Source organism: Balearica regulorum, chromosome 1 (genome assembly GCF_011004875.1).
Source record: "Balearica regulorum gibbericeps isolate bBalReg1 chromosome 1, bBalReg1.pri, whole genome shotgun sequence".
NCBI lineage: Eukaryota > Metazoa > Chordata > Aves > Gruiformes > Gruidae > Balearica > Balearica regulorum.
This window is the reverse complement of record NC_046184.1, coordinates 25,299,386-25,325,113: the sequence shown is the minus strand read 5'-3', so window position 1 is coordinate 25,325,113 and position 25,728 is coordinate 25,299,386. Positions and strand designations below refer to the sequence as shown.

At 38.6% G+C, this 25,728-nt stretch overlaps 1 protein-coding gene across 8 annotated transcripts in view; it reads right to left on the bottom strand.

The window, feature by feature from the left end:
- The window catches only part of CADPS2 (calcium dependent secretion activator 2), a 319,877-nt gene that overhangs the window by 142,590 nt on the left and 151,559 nt on the right, over positions 1–25,728 (bottom strand). For all 8 annotated transcript variants that reach the window (XM_075742996.1, XM_075743000.1, XM_075743016.1 and 5 more), the window contains exons 7-8: positions 17,483–17,594; positions 6,785–6,924 (exon numbers count right to left, since the gene is read on the bottom strand). In XM_075742996.1, coding sequence (XP_075599111.1) covers positions 6,785–6,924; positions 17,483–17,594 — 252 coding nt within the window. The remainder of the gene's footprint in view (positions 1–6,784; positions 6,925–17,482; positions 17,595–25,728) is intronic.

The window sequence follows — 25,728 nt, the reverse complement described above, 5'->3', positions numbered from 1 at the left end:
TTCGAAGATGTTGGATACATACAGGTTTCCAACACTTTAATTCACTTTGAAGTAACTGTATACCTACTAGTTCTAAAAGAAACTAAACTTGACATTTAATCTTAGCTGAAATCTGGTTTCTATTTAATCTTTTTAGTGTTGGTATAAAAAATTTAGAATTATTCTGACATATCTATGTGTTTTGGCTCAGAGAAAAGGTCTGAAACTGGTTTCAATTTCATTATACACAACAAAAAGGCCTATTTGTGACAGGGATCCTGCAGCACTTGCTAAGAGAAGCGTGATTGTATTCCTGACACTTTATCTGTAAAAGTAACCCAGAACCGAAATAGAGTAATTTCAATGTGGCCACCTTATACATTTCTCTGAAATAATACTAGGAGATCTCATCTTCAGATCAGCCTTCAGGTTACACATCTTGAAGTTATAAAGCTAATTCTGTTCCTCCTCCTGCCCTTCTTTGCCAGGCAACCAGGGACAAGCAGCATGTAAGAGCTGGCACCACCATTGTTCTGGCTAACTTCAGTGTCCCCGTGGCTCTTCTCAGTTGACTTATGAGCTCACCAGTAGCTATGACAACGGTTTATCCAGGTGACAGTCACATGCTACAACCCTACCCACTGAGAAGCCAGCAGACCCCAGTGCTATCCTCAGCTCGGTCACTGAATTGCCCGTGACCTTGGGTGATCTCTGTTCACTCCTGTGCTTCATTTTGCTCATCTGTAAAACAAAGATAATTATACTCGCATTCCTCTCCAGTGAACTCTTTATCAATGGGTGACAAGTGTCATAAAAATGAGAGGGAAAATTACTTATCCTCTAATTCTGCATCTTGGATGGCTGCTAACCAGGGCATTCATCTCACAGATTTCCTTTAGCTCTAAAACTGCGGCAGCAGTAGGAGAAATGTGATACTTCAGTCAAATACAGGAACCAGAAGCTGTATTTATTGTTTATAAATGCTCTCCTACGAATATTTCAGTCAATTCTGAGTGCACAACAGAATTTTTTTAAAAACATTTTCAAATTCATGGTGATCTTTACATTCTGAAAATACACCCATAAAATAATAATAATAATAAAAAGAAGTTGTGAGAGAAAAATTGTCACAGATTCCTTACAATTTCAGAGAGTACAGGATCAAAAAAGTCACCAAAATAATTGCTTTACAGATGAGCGACAGGGAGAAAATCTGGGCATGTACATACTGAAGTGCTTGTATAATGTCTATTCCAAACACAAATGTCTAAGAAATTAAAGATATTACATTTCTATATGCAACATGTCATAGCAGAAAGCAGAACAGAACTTACAAGAATGAATTTTGCCTTTCAAATCTTGGAAAAAGTTCTGGACAAGATCTATGCTGAAATGTTTTACTTCCAAAGTCAAATGCAAATAATACTACTTTGTAATATTGTCCTGTTTAGGCTGTTCAATTTTTAAGAATTTCATTTTATGTTATTATTTATTTTCCTTTTTTAGGTATGGCCATTAAGCATTACTAATCCTTTTAAAGCAAGCTATTTAAAAAAAATCTCATTTTTTTTTTTTTCCCTAGATTGGAAGCAATAGAACAATACCCTTTAGTAACCACTAGGCTACGCTAACAGACAACTCAACTGACACAAAATCTACTTTCAAAAATAATGCGTGCTTTAAATGCACACGGATATGCAAAGGCATATTAAAAAAACCCCACATTAGAAAAGGTATTTACAATAACTCAAATATCTTGAGTGGATTAACCTGTTCTCCTTAGGTTTTCAACCCTAATTTAATTATGAGTTAAGGAGAGCCAAAGGAGCCTTCCTGAAGCAAACAGTACTTCCCTAACACTGCTATTCTAACTCAACAGAAATAAACAGGGTTTTAGCATTTTATTTAGGAATTTTTTAGGCCAAATTTTACTTATTTCCTCTGATGATTTGTCTTATATTCAAGATTGCAACAGAAGAAATTAATAGAAATATTATGAAACCTCCTTTTGTATGGATGTTGGTTTTACTACCTTAATAAAGAAGATAAAATCTTGTATGTGCTCTGCATTTTAGACCAGGGAAAGGTTACCACTTTCTATGAGAAGGCAGCAAATACATTACAAATTATGAGAAAGGAATCTGAAGCATTGTGAATTGCCAATACTGAGAACTGTTCTACAAAGTCCCCATTAATGAGTGACCTTTACCTTTACTCAGAATTACTAGCTGTGCATGCTTCCCCTTGTAATCTACTGACTGGGTTTAAATAGAAGAGGATGGTTACATATCCTTTGGGTTGTTTCATACTTTGAAAGCCTTTCATGCAAGAATTAAATATATCTAAAATAAATAATAAGATTACGTTTACTGTATGACATATATGGCTATTCCTTACTTTTTAGGCATATAACAGAGTGCATAGAAAAATCACGGAGTGTTTCCTTGCTCAAGTGTTCTTTTAACAATCACATTAGTGGAGTAATACTAAGAATAACTGTATGAAGATGTCACCATAAACACTGGTGTAAAAGCAATGTGCTTAGCAAAGCTACCTCTTTTTTGCAGAGGTACAAATGAACTGCAATTGAGATTCATAGTAGTGTGGAGTCATAAGGAGTTTTATTTCTTGCTCTTAGAAAGGTTATAATTTATATCGAAAAAAAATCCCAAGTTTATAATTTTATTTGAAATATAATTATTTGTTATGACTGTGGCAACTCAAAGAAGGAACATGATCTGAAGGTCTTGTAGTCCAGAATACTATTTGGGAATTAAAAATCTCAGTTGAAGTACAAGACAGTATAATTTGTAAAACTGCATATACTTGAAGCATAAATGCAAGACAGGGTTTGAAGTCTTCCAACATATCCCCTGTGTCAATAAGTAACGTCAGTCTTAAATAGGAGAAACTTTTCTGAAGGAGTAAAACTGTAAACTCACAATTAGCTTTGGCCTGTGAGTTTTGCTGACTCTGCAGAATCTGAAACATTTCAGTGTAGCTCTCATATCTGAAAGAACAGTTTCTTAGTATCATTATTTTTAATCATTATACAGCATTAATCTAATATAACCCTTCTTTCTGCAATTGGCTGTGGTGTAAAATTTTAATTCAATTTTTAATAAATTTTGAGATTCTCAGCTGAAAGGCACTACCTAATGCCAACAGATTGGTTTTCTCTCCTATGAGACAAATATGAATCTTGTATGTTAACTTGTTAACTCAGACTGACACAGAAAACGTAAGCTGTCTAGTTCAAAGACTGGACAAAGATAAAGCATGAGATGTTTCTGAAAAATAAACTGAAGAATTAGAAATTAGCACTGGGATAGTCACACTAACTAACTACATTAAAAATCTGTTACTAAGGTTGTAAAATTCAAGTTGCTAACTTGACAAAATTCCAGCAGTAGGGATGATTACACCTTTTCATCCTTTTATTTCCCCATTTTGTGTACTCTGACGCTATGCTTAAATATCTGACTATATACTAAAAATAAAATAAAATAAAATAAAATAAAATAAAATAAAATAAAATAAAATAAAATAAAATAAAATAAAATAAAATAAAATAAAATAAAATAAAAGCCTCCCAGCCCTTTTCACCATTCAGGATAGCAGCAGCTGCCTTCCAGCTCTTCAGTTTATTTTCTCCTATGGCTTCCTTCATTGCATGTTAATGTAGACACTGCTTTATAGATAGAATCGAGTTATTTGCTTTTCTACCTCGTGCAGGTTCACCAGGGAGTTGCAGAGCCTGGCACAGCAACAACACTGCACGGCAGAGCATAAGCCTTTGGCCACGTGTTCGAGAAGTGACCATGCCCCAGCTTCTCCAGCTCGTGAGGTGCGCAGGAACCTTTTCTACCAGTTGCTTCCCACGATTTACCTTCAAATGTCTGCGACACTGGGAGATGTTGTTATTCTCATGTCGTAATGGGAGAACTGAAGTTCTAAAAATTTTAGGCTTCAGATATTGGGATGAAGATCTAATTTTTAGGATATTTGGACTCTAACAGCACAATGTATATTTACAGACCAGTTTCCACTGATTTCAGCTAGTAGCTGTGAGTGTTGGGCACCTCTATGAAATCAGATTCCAGTTTATCAAATTGGGCACAGGAAACAAATAAAATACCAACAGAAGCTTGTTTTCAGTCTCTTATAGACAGGTCCTTCTGTGTAGCACAACCAGGAATAAAAGCCAGTTCTTCAAGGTATCTCTCAAGTACCTTAACCACAAAATATTCCTTTGTATTTTCTGTAATAGTGTCCATCATCCACCACGTGTTTGCCAGCCTCTTTGCAAATAAGGATTTCTCTGATAATGCAGTATCAGTTCAGAACCACAATAGCTTTAATCTGTGTGTTGAAGTGGGTTGGAATCCCTCTTGAAAAAATAGCAAATGACCACTTAATACTTATACTCAGCCAGGAAGTCAAGAGAAGGCTGCAGAGAGTGCCTGGATGATGATGGCTTTTCATAACATTAACAGTTTCTGACTGTACACATTAATAATTCTTCCAGCCGGTGTTTTTTTTCCCTCCAAACACCCTCTTCCTTCCTCTCACTGCAACTCCAGCATCACCATACAGTATTTCATCAACCTTTTCAATGGTTATCGGAAGAATTATTAACCTTCTATCTCATTTCACCTACATTTACGGTGGAGGAGTTGACACAGCCCTTGCTTGGTGCCCTAACTTTTCTAGACAAATGTGTAGGTAATAATCTTTACAGCTAATGGCTATAAAGGAAGGGAAATGATGACAGACCTTGAACATTTTTGGTGGGAAGAACAACAATATTTGCCTGGAGAAGTGACAGCAGTGACCATGAAGTAAAATGAAGAAGTAAACAACTCTGCCAGGAGATTAGGATTCAAAATCAATGTGAGGAAGTAACCAGCAACAGCAGATGAAAAGGATAATGATTGAATTAAATTATTGAAAGTAAGATTTGGTTGAGCAATCCATTTAATGCTCAGACAAGATGACTAGTGACATAAACCAGTATGCAGAAGCAAACTGGAGGGTTAGGAAGACCCTCTGAAGGCCCCAGAAGAACAGCTCCCAGGACCATGATGGGAGGAACCACTGGAGCCTTGTCCTTGTTTCAGGTCCCAGGTCAAAATAAGTTGCATGCTGTAGCCTAACTGGAGCTGCAGACAGCACAACCACAACATTATCAGTGACCTAATCAGAAATGGGGACTTCTCCCAGTCACCTGTTGGAATAGGTGTATAGCAGCACAACATCCCTGACGTAGCTGTAGCATGGAGTAGACAACCGAACCAGGTCACCTGCAAGTCAGGTACATCGGTTGTGCGTTATGGATTAGTGATGTTGTTCAAGTCACCCCGTCCCCATGGCTGCTTTTTGACAAACTGCTGAAGAACGCAGGCAGCACCATGCCACCCCTGCAGCATTCACTGCTTCAACTGGCTGAATAACTTCCAGCAGCAGGAGACTAAAACCATGCTAGTGGACTGAATCTAGACAAGGATGTGCCACAATTACCAAACCATTTCAGAGGTGTATGGTGAGTGCAAATGAATGGGGCAGGGGTTGGGGACTGACATGAGAGCATCATGCTTTAGTACAAAGACTTTTCTCTCCTCTGTATATCCTCTCCACTCCAACTTACTCATGTCAGCCCGGTATTCTTGCTCTCTCCCACCTCATTATCCCATTTCTCTTATTCATTTATTTGCAGCCTCACCTCTAAGTCTTTTCATCTCAGTCCCAGTCTCCAAGTACAGTAGCTCCAGTTCCCCCATTGGTTCCACAACTGGTTTCCCTCTCTTTCCTCCCAGCTCCTGATCACCAGCCACAGACTTCCAGCCAGCAAGTCTCATTGTTACAGTCCTGATCATTTGTGTCAAAGTTTCCCAAAACCAAAATGAGGGCTGAGGTTGATACCTGGGAAATTCCAATCCAACCAATTACAGATTTGCCAAAACTTATTTAAGTTGGTTTTTGGGGTGTTTTTTAAGTATTGAATATAGGAAATTTGGGCAATTGCTGTCTGTATACAACAAGCAGAATATTAGCAGGAGGTGATTAAAAAGAAATCTAAATAGTATGGCCACTACATTAATTCCACATTAACATGTTGAATGGTCCTCTTTTTTTTGAAACACACTTCTCCTTAACTCAGAAGAAGTTAGAAAGATGGAAAATAGCCCTGGTGATTGCTTTATAACAACAGATACAGCCTAGCTTGCTGTTGGCAATATTACCTGTTTTTGCAGTTGGGATGAGGAATAGTGGTGGCAGTTGGCTGGGGGAGCTGTCTTTATGAATAACCTATTCCATATAGTTTCAGTGTTAGACAGAAAAACATCCTTAAATTGGTATTCATACACAAATTCCTTTCAAAGGAAATACCATACAGCGGACAGAGAAGAAAAAGGGAGACTGTTGCAAGTACCATCACATTCAGGTATGTAATTAATCCTATTTTAATGGAAAAATACGTTTCTCCTAAATATCAACTTTTTTTTTTCCCCAAGTGCTATAAATTGTAACATTCAAAACCAGTTTCTAGATGACACTGTGCTCTTACTTCTGCATTTCAGAGTTAGCTCATCATCTGTCTTTACACATCACTGAACATCTGAAATGAATGTTATTCCTGACTATTCCAAACTTTATGTATAAAATGAGGATATAACACAATGCCATACTAAAGGAACTGTTGTACACATTTATGTTTTATAAACTTTATGATTTTAGCCACATATGGTTAAACACAGGCACAGTGAGGAATATAATAAAATACAGCCAGAAAATGAACACTTACCCACAGTGCTTCATGTGAGGTGGTTTATCCATTCTCACCGCCAGTTTAATTTTCAAGTCACTGTCTTGGCTGTTTTTGGGGACTATCATTTTATGCAGATCAGGTGACTTTGGGCTATTGGATGTTGGATACAACACTACCTGCAAATCATAAAATAAAAACTTCAATGAGTTGATACAAAAAACCTCTGCTAGTCTTTAATGGAAACTTCTAAGCAGTGAAGATTCTTGTTGCATCTCCTCCAATCTGAAAGATGACTAAAAAAGGTTTCATAAATCTAATAAACCAGTTGACTCAATCTTATTGTAAAGGACAAATTTCCAAAACGAACTCATTCATTTTCTTACAAATGGAAATTTTCATATAAAAATTCAGTTAATAAAATTTCCTCCTCTGCTAGTTCATTCTGAATTAATAATTTTAAACAAAAAGGAACAGTTGACACTTGAAAATGGTCATGTACAATTAAACAAGAACTTTTACATTACGCAGTGCTCTGCTGGCAACATCCTACTGAAACAATTTGCTGTAGCATTATGCAACAGATCATCCCTCCAGCAGTGGCATTGCTTGAGTGAAAAAAAACAAAATATGCTCCTTCTCACCAACTCCATTTTTTGACTAATAGCATTAATAAAAGCCAATTATAGTAAAAATTGCAGAAATTGGAAATTAATTCCAAAGCATCTTTGCTGCAAACAGAGTATAATAAATGTAACATACTACATCCAGTTCACAAATGATACGACACAAACCTTTTCTTTAATCTATAGTGGTAGACATACAAAAAAGTAAAAAATACACTGGATTTAAAATATTTAATTGTAAAAACATTTATATAAATGTCTTACTAGTTTTACTAGCTAACTATTAATTTTAGATTAATATTAGTCACACGCTGTTAAATATTTACTATCCAGAAAGTTTATCCATTTATAGCAAGTACAATTAAATATTACTACTTAATGAAGTCCTTACCCACAGTCACATGTTTAGCAGTTAAATGCTGCTGAAACATAATTTCCTTTCATTCTTATTATAAGCACTACTAAATCAGTTTAGACTCTAAAATATTCTAAACATGCTATTTAGGAGACTTTCATAACATTGAGTGAGTTCTGAATTACCATTATCATGAAACAGTATTTCAAAAGTAACTACACTCTGAAAAGTAGCATTCTTCACCTCTTTTATTTCTTGAAAAGTAAAATTAATCATAATGTTAACCATCAAGTTAATTTCTTATACGTAGTCCTTGTGCCTTGTGCCACATATATAAAACACACTCTGTTCTCCTCTGTGTTATTAGGAAAGTTAAATCAACGATTTGAGTAAGAATCTCCAAGCAAGCATAAATCTAACATATAATTAAGATAAAAATATCACAATTGTGTCATTCAGATCTAATAATCTGAAAGATGACCTAAGCTGAAGGCCTTCCATTTCTCATCTCAGTATTCTGCAGAAACACGTTCTTGCATCCCATTAATATCAGCAGCTCTAGTGAAGCGGAGAAATATGATGCATCACCCCTCATCAAGTGTGCAACCTTTATAACACCAGTGGAAGAAATAACCTGTCAGAACTATTGAGTACGTTCAGTTCCTTTTAAAGAGATAGGAAAAGAAAAACTATATTCTGGTTTTAATAAATCAGAAGGCTACATTTTTTTTTTCTTTCTGCAAATGCATACCAAACCCTATTTATAACAGAGCTTATTCCTTCTTTCCCAAGAAACAGGCTGATTTTCATTTTGAGTAAAAGCCAACCCTTAAAAAACATTTAAAAGCATTATGAGTATGGCAACCTTTGAGTTCTGAAGCATTGAACAGAAAATGATTTTTAGTTTGTTTATCTTTTTAAATGCAAGATTATATAAACAGAATTATTACTCATTCCTTGCATTTAATCACTTGGCATTCACATAGGACTGTAGGTGATGTTACGAATTTTTCCTTTTCTACAGGCTGCAGTTCCTGTTGTCCTGTTACAGCTTATTACAGCTCATGCATCTCAAATGACATCTTTCTCCTGTCAACTTCTTGAGTTTTTAGAATGCTGATGAAAATATAAGCAGACAAGTGTATAATTAATTCATAACTTCAGTACTGACAATTCCTTTTCTGAATTTTTAAAGAAGTATTTTTGAGCTTCGTTTTCAAACCTCTCACAATGAATAAGTATCTGGCAGAACATTTAAGTATGCACTGTGTTGTGTTTGTATTATATTTTGTCATGCCTTCCAGCTTTAAACAATGAGAGCTAAAAGAACTTTGTCATCAAACTTGTTATCATTACACAAAAACACATCTACACACATGGACACAAAGCATTTGACAGGCATTAACTATCTTCGCAATAACCTTCATGCTAATATTGCCCTTAAGGGCAATACTAACCATTGTGTACCATATCAACAGGTGGCACAAACTGTAAGCTCCCATGAAATCAGTGAAAACAAAACACTGGGCAATTGTTCCTTGACAGGAAAAGTAAAAAGTTCCTGAAATTTGTATTAAAAGCATTCTCTCCACTATGGCACACTGCAATGCAATGTCATTGACATTGCCCATGGAGAAACTTTCTAAGCTATTCTGCCTCAGATTTCCTTTCAAGCACTGCTTAAGGGATTTTAATCTTCTACCTGTTGTTCTGTAATGTGCTTTAAAAAATACAATGGTATCAACTCATACATCTTCTCTGGGGGATTTAAAACTCACTTACAGGACACCCTTTAACTGTGCCTAAAATTTCTAAAAGTTTCATAGAATTCCTACTACATCATAGGTTTCTGGATTAAATTTTATTTTATTTTATTTTATTATTATACCTGTGAATATCACCATAGTACATTATTCAGCAGCAGCACAGAGAACTATGAGTTTGTCTAGGACTGTGTTTACAATAAGTAAACCTAACAGGTAATCTGGATTAAAAAGTATAACGAACTACTAATGACCAGAATGCTACGCAACAAACATGGCTGCTGTGCATGACATTGCTTCAGCCGATTTAAGGCAAATTAATAGTATGAGAACCGTGTGGGTTGAGATAATTCAGTAAATTCAAGTATCTCATGATCATTAAAAATAATTGACCACATGGTCTGATTATATCTAGTATTACATTTCCTCAGACCACACTGTAACTGAAACAGTGGCAAGTTCATTTTATGTCTCTCCTGATTTATATGTAAAATAAACACAGAAATCTTAAACATTATAGAGCAGCACATTTATGAATTTGTTCAAGGTGACGTTCTCAAAACACTGTTTCTTAATTGTGAATGACTGAGAATGTTTCTCTCCTGGACTTAAAACATGACAGGTTGAAAAATATGAAGCTATTATCATTTGATGACTTAACTAACCATCATTGATTGTGATTCACTTGTGTATTTAAGTCTCCAGCTGTATCACAACAGAAGTAGTTATTTTAAGCACATCTGAGCCAAACGGTCAACCCAGCCAAGCACCTTTTAACTCTATCTTTGGCACATGGATTATATATTCTTTTAAAGGTATGAAAGAAAACAGGTTGAGTTGTCCAAAATACTCTGAAAGCTTGAACAAACCAAACTTGGGACAATCTTGCTTTCCCAGAGCAGATAACCAAGCAGAAGGTTCAAAGTCAAAAGCGCTGTGCAGAAATACCTGCTATTGGTATTCCCATGTTTAGATAAAGCTCTCAACGTAAGCATTCCAGGCCGCAGTTGTCCTGCTGTCAAAAGAAAATGCAGCCTTCAAAAGGTAGCAGTGAAGCTAAGAGGCAAGCAGACTGGCAAGCCATAGGCACACTTGAGAAAAATCAAGATAATCTCTACTTCCCCCACCCCACACTTGCCGCTGAGTTCATTTTCAGCCAACTCATGTCCTTGCATCCTGGCTGCTCCCCCTACCTATCTCCTACTTCCACCCAAACCCATGATATTGAACCCAAGCATTGGAGTTACCCACTCTTTTAACCCAAGTATTTGAAATGAGATAGATTTTACAAGTTGGGGTGGTCTAGGACACATTTCGAGATCTCAGACCTTGGGCATCAGACCTTGGTAATCATGGTAATTCTGAGCAGACTATTCTGAGTTTTGGCTCACTGTCACAAGCAAAACACATTAAAGTGAAGAAGATCTGCAGCTGTTTCTTAATGCCCTGGCTGAGAGGCAGAAGACACTTAACATGCTATTACAGAAAACCCTTACCTCTTTTTCAGTACAGCTTACACCACACAACCTTAAAGAAAATAAAGGTGCAGCCCATCAACAGTCTCTTGTCCATAACACAGCCCGAGCCATCTTCAAACAGCAGACCAAACCCTCAACCTGTGCCCATCTCCAGGGAGGTGCCCGATGCCCGGGGCTGCCCTGGTGTCCCCCATCCTGCCCTGCTCCCTAACACCCTAGGGGGCTGCTGCTCCTTCTGGCACCCAGGTTCCTGTCCTTTCTTCAAACTGCATGGTTCCCAACAGGAAAGTCAGAAGATTTTATTAGATAACAGAAGTTCCCATGCCTGGTGTGGTCTTCCAGAGCACAAACGGTGCCATAAACGATTGCTTTTTACAATTGACCAAACCCACATTTTCTTTTTTATCTTCTTCCATACCTAGGATGAAAAGTTTTAGCCTCACAAGTTAAGGTCTGGCTAAGTTACAGGCAATTGAGAACTGAATCTTACGTCGCATGACCTTAATCATGAGCAGCATTGCGAGCTCTGTTCAGAATAAGCAATACACTAATGGGCATGCAAAAAAACCCACAATGAACTGGAGAAACCAAGTTCTCTACCTCCTGTGGTCTATCAGAGACACTTCTAAGTCAGTTTGTGATTATTTAAAACTATGAAAAACAGTGAGTACCCGACACATAACATCGCACGCTCTCAACTGCATTTGTTGAAGCTTTCATCACACAACAGGATTAATTCATTGTATGAAAGGCTTTTTCTTTTGTGTTTTAAAATGTAGTAATTTGAAAAGATGCCAGTGCAAGCAGGCCAGGCAAATTTTATGTTATGAAATAAGCACCCATTATTATCTGGCACATGCAAATTTATCCTGCTGGTCATTGTCTAAGCAAAAATTTTAGGAAAATTTCCTAGTTAAATACACTGTGTTTCACTGATTTGAAAATAGTGTTACAGACCAAAAATTATTGATGCTGGTTTGGGATAGGAAATAAATGACTTGTAACAGTGTAGACACCCTTTAATGTTATGTTGTTTGTGTAACTCTGGCCCCAGCCTTACTTAGGGGAGACTTTCCTGTTTTTGATAGAAATATCTACTGACTCAAGTCGCCTTCTCCCCTAACTTGAAAGTTTGGAGCTGTTTTGAGTTGTGTCAGCCCCTTGCCCAAAGACAGGTTAATGTCAGAAAGCCAGCAGCTGCTGTCAGTGTGACAAGAAGTGAAGTTCCCTCGAACGCCCCAGAAGCAGCCTGCCAAGCACAGCACCACACTTGTGTCCCCTGAGCGTTAAGTCATGATGCGCGGCTACCAGGAGGATGAAGCAAAAGAAGCTCAAGGGAAGAGACAAGGTTGGAAGTGGACAAGGAGATGGCTCTCTTGAAATTAACCTCCCTACAGAAGTTCTCATTTAGGGAATCCCTAAAGAAAGGGTTAATAAGAGCTTGATCACTGAGGGAGCTTATGAGTATTTTACAGAAGCTCCATCATCTCACCTATTGAGCGATTTCTCACTTTTCAGCTGTGATTGTATTACAGCTGAAACACTGAGACAAGGTGTTGGGTAACAGGTGGTTAAAAAGAAACAAAAATCAAAGAGAAAAACTGAACAGGCGCACGGTGAAAGAGCTATCTAAAATACTGTTGTTGACAAAGAACCGGCAAGACTGCAATTTATACAATCAATGGTCTTCCACTGATGCTGCCAGCTGAATGCTTACCTTAATAGATCTTAGCAATTGATAAAAGTTGTCTTTAAGTCCTTCCCAAACAGCCTGTCCCCCAAATCTAAGAGACAGCATGCCTGAATGAAAACTATCTGGAGAATTTCTGATAAGAGGCATTCTCAGAGAAGCTACTGAGAAAAGCCCTGTTAGCATGGAAACAATAACACTCAGCCAGACATAGCAGGGTGCTGACAGGCAGACTGCTCGGGAAGCAAGAGAAAAAGGGGGAGTGGAAACAATCTCTTATCATTTACCAAACTTAAAAAGAAAGACAGAAAAACTCAGATGTGTGAAACCTCAGTCATTTCAAAACATGATGGAGAAACACATTCCCCAGGATAGCAGGCTTTAATTTAACATATTCACAGTACAAAATTGTCTCTGCTCAGCGGCCCTTCGAACGCAGCACAGAAGATAACCAACACGCCCATGCAGTAGGCATTCAGAAACTAAGCAATCGTGCAAGTATGAGTACCTAGCCAGAAGAGCTAATTTTTTAGTGTCTTTAAATCAAACCCAGAGCAACAGCACCAATGAAAAAAAACCGTAACTGCACAGCTAATTATTGCTGGCTGCAGCTGACTGTGACAAGCAGGTTGTGAGACAATAGTTCCCTTTTAATTGAATAGTCAGAGCGACAAGGCTGAAATATTCTTATATTCAAAAAGTATCAGCCATCAAACACCACCTGCTGTTCTCACATTGCATTCACATGTGTGCTAAGCAAGCACAATGGCTGTCACTTTGAATTACTAGGTTTGAACATCTTCATACACAAAGTACTGAACAAGGAAAAGTGGTGTCAGATCCCTGAGTTTCAGAAACCATCAGGCTGATTTTTCAGAAGTGTTTACTGCAAACTCTGAAAGCTTCTTCACGCTTCCTCAGTTGTTGCATGTACAAATGCACATATCAAAATTATTAAAGTGGCCAGATCAGCATCAGTCACATAAAAACTGTGCGACACATTTCAAAGATATTTGAATAAATTAAGTTCTTAACATTTCCTTATTAGAAGAAACTTAGCTTCAAAGATGTAGCCTGCCTCACTTTCTAGAAGTTAAATTCAGTGACATTGTGCACAGAGGTCCGCACAACCACCGACACAGACCATGACTCCAGAAGCTCAGGTTCTGCAGAACCCAAATCCAAATAACAACCTTTCCCCTCCCGTGCAGCATGTGTCTCCATTTTTTCCTTCAGCGGAAATCTGAGTTTGTCCAACCGTCCTCCAGCTTGTGTAGAACAGAGAATAAAGGTTAAGATTTGGTTTTTGTTTGAAGATACTTAAAGTGGTCAGCAGGGATACACAATAATATCCTCCAGCAAGCAAAATCTTCTCTTTGCATTCACGTTTGGATTCCTTTGGGTTTTTTTAGAGGGAAAGAACAGTATTAGACAAGCGACATAGTAAGTACTAATTCCTGTCGGTTAAGCACATCTCAAATGCCTTGAAGGGAGAAGATGTTAAGTACAGACAACAACTCTTCTGTGGCTTCATGCTTACTGGTGACTCTGCAGAAGAGGCTGAGCAATCCCCAGCCTCTGCTTCCCAACAGGGAGTATATAAAGCTGTAAGTACGAACTGAATGCGTGAGCCTGCATCCCTTCTGCTCCAACATGAGCTAGCTGCTTCTGGAAATCAGCAGTGTCTCCTCCTTAAACTGAGGAGCTGTAGGGCTCTCATACTGAGATCAGGGCCTGCATCTCAAGTTCGTAAGTGTGAGAGACTGCCATGCACTGATGGGGTCAATGGAAACGCCTTCTCCTCTGCAGTTCTGGGGAAACCTTTGCTGGCTCCACATTTCCCACCTTAGATATGTTTTCATAAAAAGCTGATCCTTTGGTGGCAGAAGAAACCCTTTGGTATGTGATGGAAGCTCAAAATTCAAATCATGTAGCTTGATGCTGCCTTCTATTTCTAATTATAGATGAAACAGAACAAAATCTTCACAATAACTGCAGGGTATCGGAAATGCAAACTTCAATAATGTAGAAACGCAGTATCAGGTCAAGATGCATGCTTTGAAGAAAGTACTTGACAGATGAGAATTAATGTCCACACCAAGCCTACCTCAGAAGAGGCAGGTTTGAATTGAATTTGTAAGTACAGAAAAAACCACCAGCAGAAGTATCCTCAGGCCTTTTCAGAGCATAACAAACCTATCTGAATCAGCTGCACTCCTGCAAGTCACTGCAGTGTACTGACCAGGCATAAAGTTGCCAAACTTTATTAGAATAAAACTTACCCAGTGGGATCCTGCATATTTTCAAAGGCTACATGAATTTAAATCTGTCAAACCTGAAAATGAAGACATCGACAACGAAGCAAACCTTTGAAAGCTAAAACATATACCATGAGCGTATACAGCACCTTAAAATTATTTTGTAAAAATTCTGTCAAATATTGTCCCAATCTCCCCTGAAGCTAGCAACCACCACTCTCAAATCCTCTGGTTAAACCAGAGAGGTAGCTTGGCAGATTCCCCCTTCTCCCAAGCTGGGCATACACCACCACCAGCTGGAAGGTGTCTGTCAGCAACCCCGGGTACTGCCAGACATGGAAGGTGCAGGAGGACAGACCAGATGCCCAAACAGGCTGATGGCTACTGCAGCCAACGTGCCCTTTTTCAGATTCTTTTCCACTGCTAAGGACCATGCGCTGTACCTAATGTCAGTGTAGGAGGTTTATCTTTTACCGACTTACCTTTTACAGAAGGTACTTTTTGGGCAAGGATGGGGGCTGGGTATTTTTTGTAAATCAGGAATGGATTATAAATTGTAAAATCAGTATCCAAGCATCTCTCAGGTACTTGTTTGCTATGCTCAATCTCAGCACAAGCTTTAATGCAGGGGGAAAATAGATGATGGCCTTTGTCCTTTGTGACAAGGCAGAAAAAAAAGGCAGCAACAAGCGGTGATTTTAATAGTCTAATTCTGGTACAAATTGCCAAACCTCAGAGCATATGATAAAAGCATGCAGAGTCTCTGCCAAAGAACAACAGGAGAATAAGAATCAGCAGCAGAAACAGAAGATTACTGTTCCCTCCCTCACCTTTTATATATCCTGCTTTGTCTCTGGGAAAGCTGGGTCAGACTCCAACATGGCAGTGAGCTCAGCCCTAGCCCCTCTCAATTACCCATTTTTATTTTCTCTCTCTCCCCACGCCACCCCTCACCAATAAAGGAAAGTTATTACCTTCTTTAGACTGGTTTGATCAGTTGACAAATATAGATGTGTCATAAAAAGGCCAGGAATGGGAAGGGAGCAGAGGCAGGGAAAAAACCACAAAACACACCATCTGGGACCGCAGGATACAGTTAAGGCAAAAACTATGTTCAATATTTTATATTTGAAATGTTTCAAGTCTTTAAAACAATTTTAAGTCTTTTCTAACCTCCTGTCCTAGAAACTCAGACAAGCTACAGCATAAGAAAGGAGGCCAAGACCTGAACTTTGACTATTTAATGCTGCAGAGCAAGAGAATCCTGTTAACACCTGTGATTCTTAGCCTCTTTATTCTATTAATGTTTCTTTCTCCTCTGACTCCTTGGCAATGACTACGCTGGCTACCGTTCACAATGGCCACATAGCCCCTTCTCCACTGCGCTTCACCTTTGCATTGACTTTCCTTTTGCTTCTTTGAAAGGACTGAGCTAGCAGGGACATATGAGAAACTTTTCTGTGTTTAATAGCACTACGCAGCTCCTGCAAGTCCACCCTTTCAGCGTCTCTTTTCGTTGTTTTGAATCTGCACATTGCTGACTGGTCTGCTCAGCTGCACCCGCGGGGCTCCTCTGCCAAACATGCCACGACACCTGCCCAGCTCCTGCCAGTGTGTTACCCCTAATGTCTGGGAACCTTCCCCATGCAGATCCCACCTTCAGCTTGGCTATCCTTCATCAAGTGACCTTGGAGGTCTTTGAGGACATGAGAGGAGGCAAGGAGAAAAAGAAATACTGGGGATTCAGCCCTCACCTTAACACGTGACCCAATGTGTGGGAGAATCCGTCTGTGTGTAGCCACCTGCACGTGGAGGACACAAAGTGAAGAAGAGCCCTGCTCTTCCCAAGAAGCTGTCCTCGCTTGAATGACAAACAGCTATGACTCTGAATGTAGAACTGAGTGTTAAAACGTGAGCTGTCCTCCACGTGGTACACGTCAAAGGGGAGAATTTCAATAGGAGTTGGGGTGGGGGAAGATTTGCAGACCCTCTCTACCTCGTTCACACTACCCTCCTCTTTCTATGATACAATACACTCTCTAGCCCCGGATTTTGGCCTAAGAAGGATAGATGCTCCTGTGAAGATAGGGAAGATGTGAAAAGGGAAGGGAAGCTCATACAGTACAAAAGTGAGAACTCTTATTTTAATCTGATATATCTCTATCACTCCTTTCCCTCCCGTCTCCTTCCACTAATTAAGTCCTTCCTTCCCTTATTATTTGCTATGTTTATTACATGTCAAGTCTTCTCTCTCCCCTCTTCACTCCTAATTTGAATAGCTACAGGCATTTGTAGGTCACACAGCAATTAAACAAGGTTTTAAACAAGGCAAAGAGAACTGTCATGGATTCCCTGACACAATTTTCTGAAAGGCAATCCAAGTCAACATATCACGTTTTGAACACTGGGAAAAGTCACTCTTAAAAGAAAAAGCACTGTTTGGTACAGCTGCAGCAGAGCAGGTGCTGTACTGAATACTTTACATGGTTCTATGGCATGTTTTATCAATACTCACGTTTCTATGCATCATTTCTCACATATTTCTTGTTTCTACACATAATACTCACTCTTCCCAGTTCTTTGTCTTCCAGAGCCAACACCCCAGTGCTTTCTGTAAAGAGTTTTACTTTGACAACAGGCCGAGGGTGAGTAGTGGTGAAATCTCCTTGAGTCCCCCATCTGCAATCAATAGAAGAACAGAATTTAACTGAGGCAGAGGACAGGCCTGAGAGCGATAGGACTGTAATCTTTTGTACAGAGTATTTATTAATGCACTCCTAGAACTTAACTTCCAAACTTTTGAGGGGACAGGGTATAGAAGTACATTTTTGAGCATCCAAGATTAAATATCTACATGGGAAAATTGTCTTTTCTCTGTGATAAGACAAATCAGGGGATTTCCATATGACTTTGTCATCAAAAATCAGTAATAATTTTTTTAATGGCAAAACCCAAAGGATTGAATTTATATCCTCATAGGGGAAAACAGAACCAAGCAAGAAAGCAAAGGAGGAGGCAGAAAAAGGAAAGGGAGAAAGAGGGAAAGGGAAAAGAAATCTTTTTTTCTATTAAATGTATTATTAAGTTCACTATCCTGTGCATACAAGTCAAATTAAGTCAATAAAGAATCATGTCTCAATTGTATGTTTAACTTTAGGGGAATAAACTATGCAGAAAGTAAGATGCTTGAATAGAGAAAACTTTGTTTCATGAGATGTTACAACTTAGTATAAGCATGTAGGAAATATGTAAACACCAATGCAAAAACTGAAAAAAAAAGTTATTTATCATACTGACTATAGCTCTGCAAGACAATTACTGCCACAAGGCTTCATGCTTTTAGAGAAGCTAAATTAGGCAGACAAGCTTCTAGCCGTTAATCTCTTATCTCAGTTAAGACACTTGGTTCGTCAGCCTCTTCCCCCCCACCGTGTGCCAGTGGTACAAAAAAAGGAAAGTTATACAAATTAGATTGCAACTTCCTCCAACAAGCTATTCCATTTGCCTAAACAATTGCATGGTACTCATTGCATTGATGATACTGATTCTAATTACGCTACTAGACATAAACAAAATGCAAAAAGTAAGCACAGCTCCAGTTTCACTTCATTTTTTCCACTATGATCAGCAGAAACTAAAGAAATAAAGAAAACAGGTGACCTTAAGAGCATGCTCTATAAAAGGATGTATTACACAAGCTAAAATCTTAGAAGGTCTCATTTAGACAAAGCAATTATTTTTATTTTACTTTCAAGAATAATTTACACAGTTTCTCCATTCTTGGGAAATGAACACACAGTAGTAATCCTCCAGGAAAGGGATCTAACAAGGAAAAGAAAATCTTCCAACATGAGTTACAGACTTCAAGACAAAATCTAGAAAGTAATATGTAACCAAAACCAAAATGTTTTAAGCAAGCGGTGGCTCTGTATAAACCAGTCCTAAGGGTGTTTGAGTGCATGCCAGCCTACAAAAGTGAGGTTCACTGAAAATTAACTGCATCTTACATTGCATTCTGTATTCTTTGCTTTGGATTAGATAGATGCTCGCTCGCTCTGTCTGTGGTGGACATAGCCTTAGCCTCAGCCAAGGTGGTAACTGAAACACGGAGTCTGACAAGAAATTACCTTCCTGAGAGGAAGAAAACCTGTTTTGTGATCTGATGATCAATGCTGCAGTTGCAGGACAAGACAATGCTTAGCACTACTGCTCTTCCCAGCAGCAGTCCCAGGGGTAGGTTTTGTCACAATACAGAAATAAGATTTCCAAGGAGAAAGCATCTTCATAAAAGATGAGACAGTCACATCTTCAGTCTCCCTGCCAGATTCCACTATTAAGGAAGCATGCTGCCTTGCAGTCACAAACACAATCTTACCACTTTGTTAGCCACACTCTCTTTTGGGGCACCAGGATGTATTTGTCCCTGAGCTTACAGAAGCCCTCAACTGTGCACACCATAATGGACAGGATCACCCAAATAATCAAGAGAAACTCCTATTAAAATAAAAAAAAACCAAACAACAAACCAAAACAAAAGCCTCTCTACAAAGATCTAGTGCCAACATGAACTCACAGACAGAAGAAAAGGAATCAGAAGTTGTTATGCTGACTGAAGAAGAGACCCAGCCTGCTCAAGGAAGAGAGCATCACTGAGGGCAGCTCAGCTTCTGCTTCAGTATGCACTATGGCATGTTCTGGGTTCTAGGCACCCCATCATCTGGCCCCAGGACCTCCACAGAAAGTGGTGCAGCTTTCTCTGGAGACACAGACCCGGTCTCCGTTCCTGCAGGATGCAGGGAGGGACAGGGCCCATGTAATCCTTGCCCAGGGAGCCTGGCAGAATTTGCTCCTTCTCTAATTTAGGTGCACAATGAGAGACTGATGTGGATTGGACTAACACTGGGTCATCCACCTGTTGTTGGCACTCATGCAGTACTAGAAATCATCTTTAACATCAGATCCAATTACTAGCCTTGACTGACATCTTTCTCCCACCCATTGTTCCATTTGCAGCAGTAAGTGAAAATCCTGGGCTGACAAGCAACGGTCTGAATCAATTCTTAAAGCTTGATGTTCATGGTGGAAACATTCCACGCATTGATCTTCAGGCTCCTTGCTGATCAGGACTCCAGCTAACTCTGACAGCCTTTTGAGACCATGTCTTTGGAAGTGAATTATCCGGTAGAGCAGATGGTCACAGATCTTACTACCTAGACTTCAATCGCATTCCTCATGAAAGAGCATGTAAGGAATCATGTTCTGTTAAAAAAGACAAACCCAAGATTGTATTCTTTAGCATCTTGCTTACTTGCGAGCATCTGATATTCCTCTCAGCTGCCAATATCACAGCAAACCGCACAAGGCTCATACTTCATCTTGCTTTTTAATCCTTGTGGATTACTAGAACACAAGCCCTGTTTCTTTGGAGCTTTGTGTTGTTGCAGAGGTATCCTCTTCATGCCATTTGAAATCAGAGGTTGGGAGAAAGCACCCAAAATAGAAGTGGTATCATGTTCATTTTAGTTTGCTTCTTCCAAGAATGAACACGGGTACGAAAGACTCCATAATCCAGACAGAGATTGAGTTTATCTATATACTGTACATTTTAATGCACAATATTATGTTATCATGCATGCTATTAATGCATCAGGCATAAACTGAAGTGGAAGTGGGAAATTACAGCGTAACCAAAATGTATGATATTGAACTCCCAGCTGCAGGCTAACCCCTATGAACATTGCTGCTAGTAACAATTCCCCATTTGCATTTTTCTGTTTTGTCAGTATAAAATGAAGTGCAGTAATAAGAGTGGCCTTGTCAGCACCCACTAATAAACTTTTGTCTTGTTAAAAAAACTCTAAGCTGTAAAGATTGTGCTATGAATATAACAAGATACCAGGCCTGCAACATTTATTAAGGGTGATTGGAAACAAGGGATGGATGTGTACCTAACCTAGGCCTGTTTTGCAATACACTTAACTGTTCTAAAAGCAAATAATACTGGTGCTCAAGATCTGACAGCTTTCACTATTCTTTTTTTCCTGGCTATTTCTTTTATGACACCTGACGACAGGCCATTCCACAAATGAACTATTTGTTTATCTTTACTGTTTACTAATAATACTTCATTTTTACAAAATTCCATTCAGATGGCTATCACACTTTCAGCTTCTATATCTGAAAGCATAAAAAGAGGTATCAGATTTTCAGAGAACAGATCATCTTAAAATTACCTTATACTGTACCAATAACTTCGGAGAAACTATTGTCCCATCATCATCTGTGACTAAGAACTGTGCAAGTAAATTGCATCAATCCTATATAATGCCAAGACCACAAATATAGCCTTCCTAGCCAGCAAATATGCATTTACGTAAGCACTTGTTATTTCCACTGTAACATTCTGTCAACTTTCTGCAGACTTTTGGCTATTTATTCTATAACTATATGTCTGTTCAAGGAGCTAAGTTAAATGGTGAAAAATAGGTTAGGAGGATATCTAATAACTCATGGAATCAATACCCAAACAGTAATTATTCATGACGCAAGTCTTGATCACCATTAAAGTAATTTCTTATTTCAATTTATACACTTTATGTGCTAATATAATTATATTCACTTGGTTTCTCAAAAATTTAACATTTTTCTTCCAAAACACATTTGTCTTCTGTCAAATGCATTTATTAATACCTATTGAAATGCTAATACTTCCTGTTAATCTCATTGGAGTGGCTGTAGTGGAACATTTCCTTTAAATTTGAAAGCTAAGCTGCCAGGTATAGGCCAGCCAAATCTGTATCTTTCTTTTAAGGTTGGGGTTGCGCTCTAGTATTTTCCTGGAGAAAATACAGTACTTCTCAGGAATGCCTTTCTGATCCACAGATTAAAAAAAGTCAACCACTATACAAAGGATTGTTTGCATTATTCGTAAGAGTGAATAACAGCAACAACAATAAAATATTTTCTGCAAGAAAATAAATCCTACAGCCGACTTTTGCTTTTCATACAGGGGACAGGTGAACCTGTAGGTTGTAACTTGTTTTCTGTGAAAAGAGGAGGAAATTGCATGTGCTGTTCTGATCTCATTTGAGTCAAAGTATGTTGCAGATCATTTCTTTCAAGCTCACTCTACTACAGAGATATTGAACTGTGGAAGAAAGAGTGAGAAGGAAGAACAGGTAAATTAATTCACCTAATTTCTAAAATTGCTATTTACAAAAAGTATATAATAATTCTTAGCATATCAGAAAAATGCAATGCTTTGTAATAGCGTATGTTTTAACTACCACATGTATGTAAGCAATGGAAACAGCAAATCAGCCACTTCCACACACTTCCACATTTGGAAGAGTTGTCGATTTATGAATATCTGCCCAGTGATTTTTGCTAATGTGAACAATTTTGGTGCTGAATGTGTCTAGATGGGAAGTGCAAAATTTTTGTCAAAACAAGTGTGGATCTCATGCAGTGTTCATATTAAGGTAAAAAAAATTCCCATTATTGTCTGGTTTTTTTTTTTTTTTAAATCTTGCCAGAAAAGTAGTCAAAGGTAACAATAATTTCAGTGCTAAATGCTGCAGTGTCGCTCACTGCACTGTCAGCTGCAGCCTGTGTAGCATACTTGAGAACTGAAACCCACCAACTTTAAGTCTAAAAAAAAAAAATAAATCCTGCCTCTTCAGGCTCTTGTTCTGCCACGTTATTTTCCATTGTGTACATAATTTTTCTGCTTTCACCTACTCATTCTCTTTACAATAGAATCTGCAATGATTTGATGTTTGATCATGTTCACCCCTAAGCCGCAGTCTTTTCACCATGTTTACAATTCTGTCAGAGGTACATGGGCTGATAGAATAATTAGTGACAGAATCCTTTGCCAGAGTTGATTTCCCTTCACCGCAAAAGCACCCACTACCAGCAAGGAGGTAGATGTTTATTTCAGGTAAAGATTTATCACTGTGTCACAGAGCCCACTCTAAGCAAATTTATTTTGCTACTTCATTTTGGAACACATTCCATATACTGGAAATGGCAACAAATTTCTCTCTCAGATTTTCCACTCTAATCACGGTCTCTGTTAGTCAAAACTTTTCTTAATGAGATCTTAAATCTCCAGTCTTACATGGGAGTGCATGTTATAAAACTTACTATTCTAAGCAAACATCTAGAAATTTTATTTTAGCACTATTTATTGGAACATTCTCTTTCTGACAAAATATCAAGTCTACAAAATTTTGCACATCAGGAATTGATTTTCCTCAGCAATTATGAATTCTTCTCCTTTTTGTCCTTTTGATACCAGTACCAGAGTGTATTTATCGTCTTGGTGCCCCCTTTTGCATCTTTCCAGGTCTGATTCTTGTTTTAAATCTACTGCATAAATCTACCTCAACAGATTTCTTAATTCTTCATTAAATCACCTTAAGAGGTCTTCTGAAAGAGTTTTCTTATTTCCTGTCCATACAGGGATGTGCTACATAGCTGGAATGAGCAGAAAGACCCACCAAGACCAGTTAGGCAGCTGACTGCTCCACGGGACTAAAAGATTTAGAAGCATTTCATCTTTCCTCATCTTGGAACTGGACTGGAAATACAATGTTCAGGTCTCCGTAACATCTCAGTGTCTCAACTATTTCAAGAATCTATACCAACTTTGTTTGTACTTTGTTTAGATACATACTTTAACTGTAGAAAACTAGGTATCTATAATCTTCAGGTTAGAAATCATACCCACAGTGCAAGTTGTAAGATGAAAAGCCAGGAAAAAAAAAAGACAGATGAGACTCACAGCACCTCCCTGACACATCTGACTGCACTGATACTTTAATCTAGTTCAAAATACCTTAAATCCAGGTCTGACCAACATTCTGTTGTTAGCAAAATATTGTGTGAATGTGGAATTTATGAAGTGTTGCACATTACTAACTACAACTGCATATATACAGACAGAGAGAGAAAAAGCAAGCCATTGCAGCAGCAGTGCAAGTTACCCCACAGTGATCTGACAAAAAATCTTTAATTTGATGAGAAGGCTCCATTCAGCCAAACAAAAATAGAGTTAAATCCATACTTATCTGACTCTGGCTTTTTTACTGAGACTCCCAAAGAGAGTATTAGTTGGTACTAATTGCTGCTAGTTCTTGTCCACTAATTAGACAAATATCGTAAGCATTTCCTTTTCTCTTACGAGCACAGAAATACCTGTTGTCCTGGTTTCAGCTGAGAAGGTTAATTTTCTTCATAGTAGCTAGTGTGGGGATATGTTTTGGATTTGTGCTGGAAGCAGTGTTGATAATATAGAGATGTTTTTGTTCTGTGGACCTATTGTTGAGCAGTGCTTACACAGAGCCAAGGCCTTTTCTGCTTCTTGCGCTGCCCTGCCAGCGGGATGGCTGGGGGTGCACAAGAAGTTGGGAGGAGACACAGACAGGACAGGTGACCCAAACTGACCAAAGGGATATTCCATACCATATGACGTCATGCTCAGTTTATAAGGAGCTTGGGGGAAGAGGATGGGGGGGCGGTGGTGTTTGGAGTGATGGCGTTTGTCTTCCCAAGTAACCGTTACGCGTGATGGAGCCCTGCTTTCCTGGAGATGGCCGAACACCTGCCTGCCCATGGGAAGTGGGGAATGAATTCCTTGTTTTGCTTTGCTTGTGCACATGGCTTTTGCTTTACCTATTAAACTGTCTTAATCTCAACCCACGAGTTTTCTCCCTTTAACTTTTCCAATTCTCTCCCCCATCCCGAAGTGGGGGGAGCGAGCAAGCAGCTGCGTGGTACTCAGCTGTCGGCTGGGGTAAAACCACAACACCCGTCCATGGGCAATGACTGACATCAGGATGCTACACTAGATATCATGGCCTTAATGGTAACAGCTGTCTCATACCACTCAAAGGCATGTTTATTTTCTGTCTTTTGCACACCTTACAAAATAAGATGAACATTCCAGCTTCTCCTGTTACTGAGTTTTTGAAAAAAGATGTTGAAATGTTACTGCACAACTGACAAAGTTTATTATGCAGCATCAGGAATTTAATAGGGTAACGATTATTCCTTATATGCAACATTACAACCACTATTTTATTCAATATATGTTTATGTATATATTCTCCATTACATCAGTGGGATCTGAAACTCAAGTTTGCAACGACAAGGGGAAGAGTTCATATGTTTGTACCTTTCTATAAGGTTTATAATGTGGTTTAGGTTGCAAACATTTTTCTTGGGTGGGGGGTTGGGGGAGGCGGTGTCTACATTTTCTTATTTCTCTTCTTGAACATTAGTCTTTTATTCTGATGTAAGTGCAAGATGCATAATTTCCTCCATCAGAGCAAGCACATTAAACTACAGCTGAAAGGCAATGCATAAAGAAGGTTCTAAACAAATCATAATGTCCTTTTACAGTAGAAGCACAGACAAGCCCTGCGCTCAGAAAAACTAAATCGTGAGCTTGGCCAAGTATCTTGGCCTTTTGTCACTAATCTCATCTAATCTTTTACGTGTCTTGATTGTGTTCTGCCTTGTGTTACTGTGATTCCACTATTTTATGCAAAATATTGCTGAGAACTACAGATTCATTGTTTTACATCCCTACTACAGAAACACTGATACTTTGCGTAAATACTTTCAGTGCTCTCAACTAGTGAAGGAGCATTACAATAGCAATGGTTTTAACCCTGAGGTTCCCATCAAAATCCTCCTAAAACTACAACATATAGATATGAGAAAGATAAATTGTTCTACAGAGACAGATGTCAGTAGGAAGTAGTACAGAAAAAAAGGGAAATGTTGGTATAAGGATGGAAAGTCC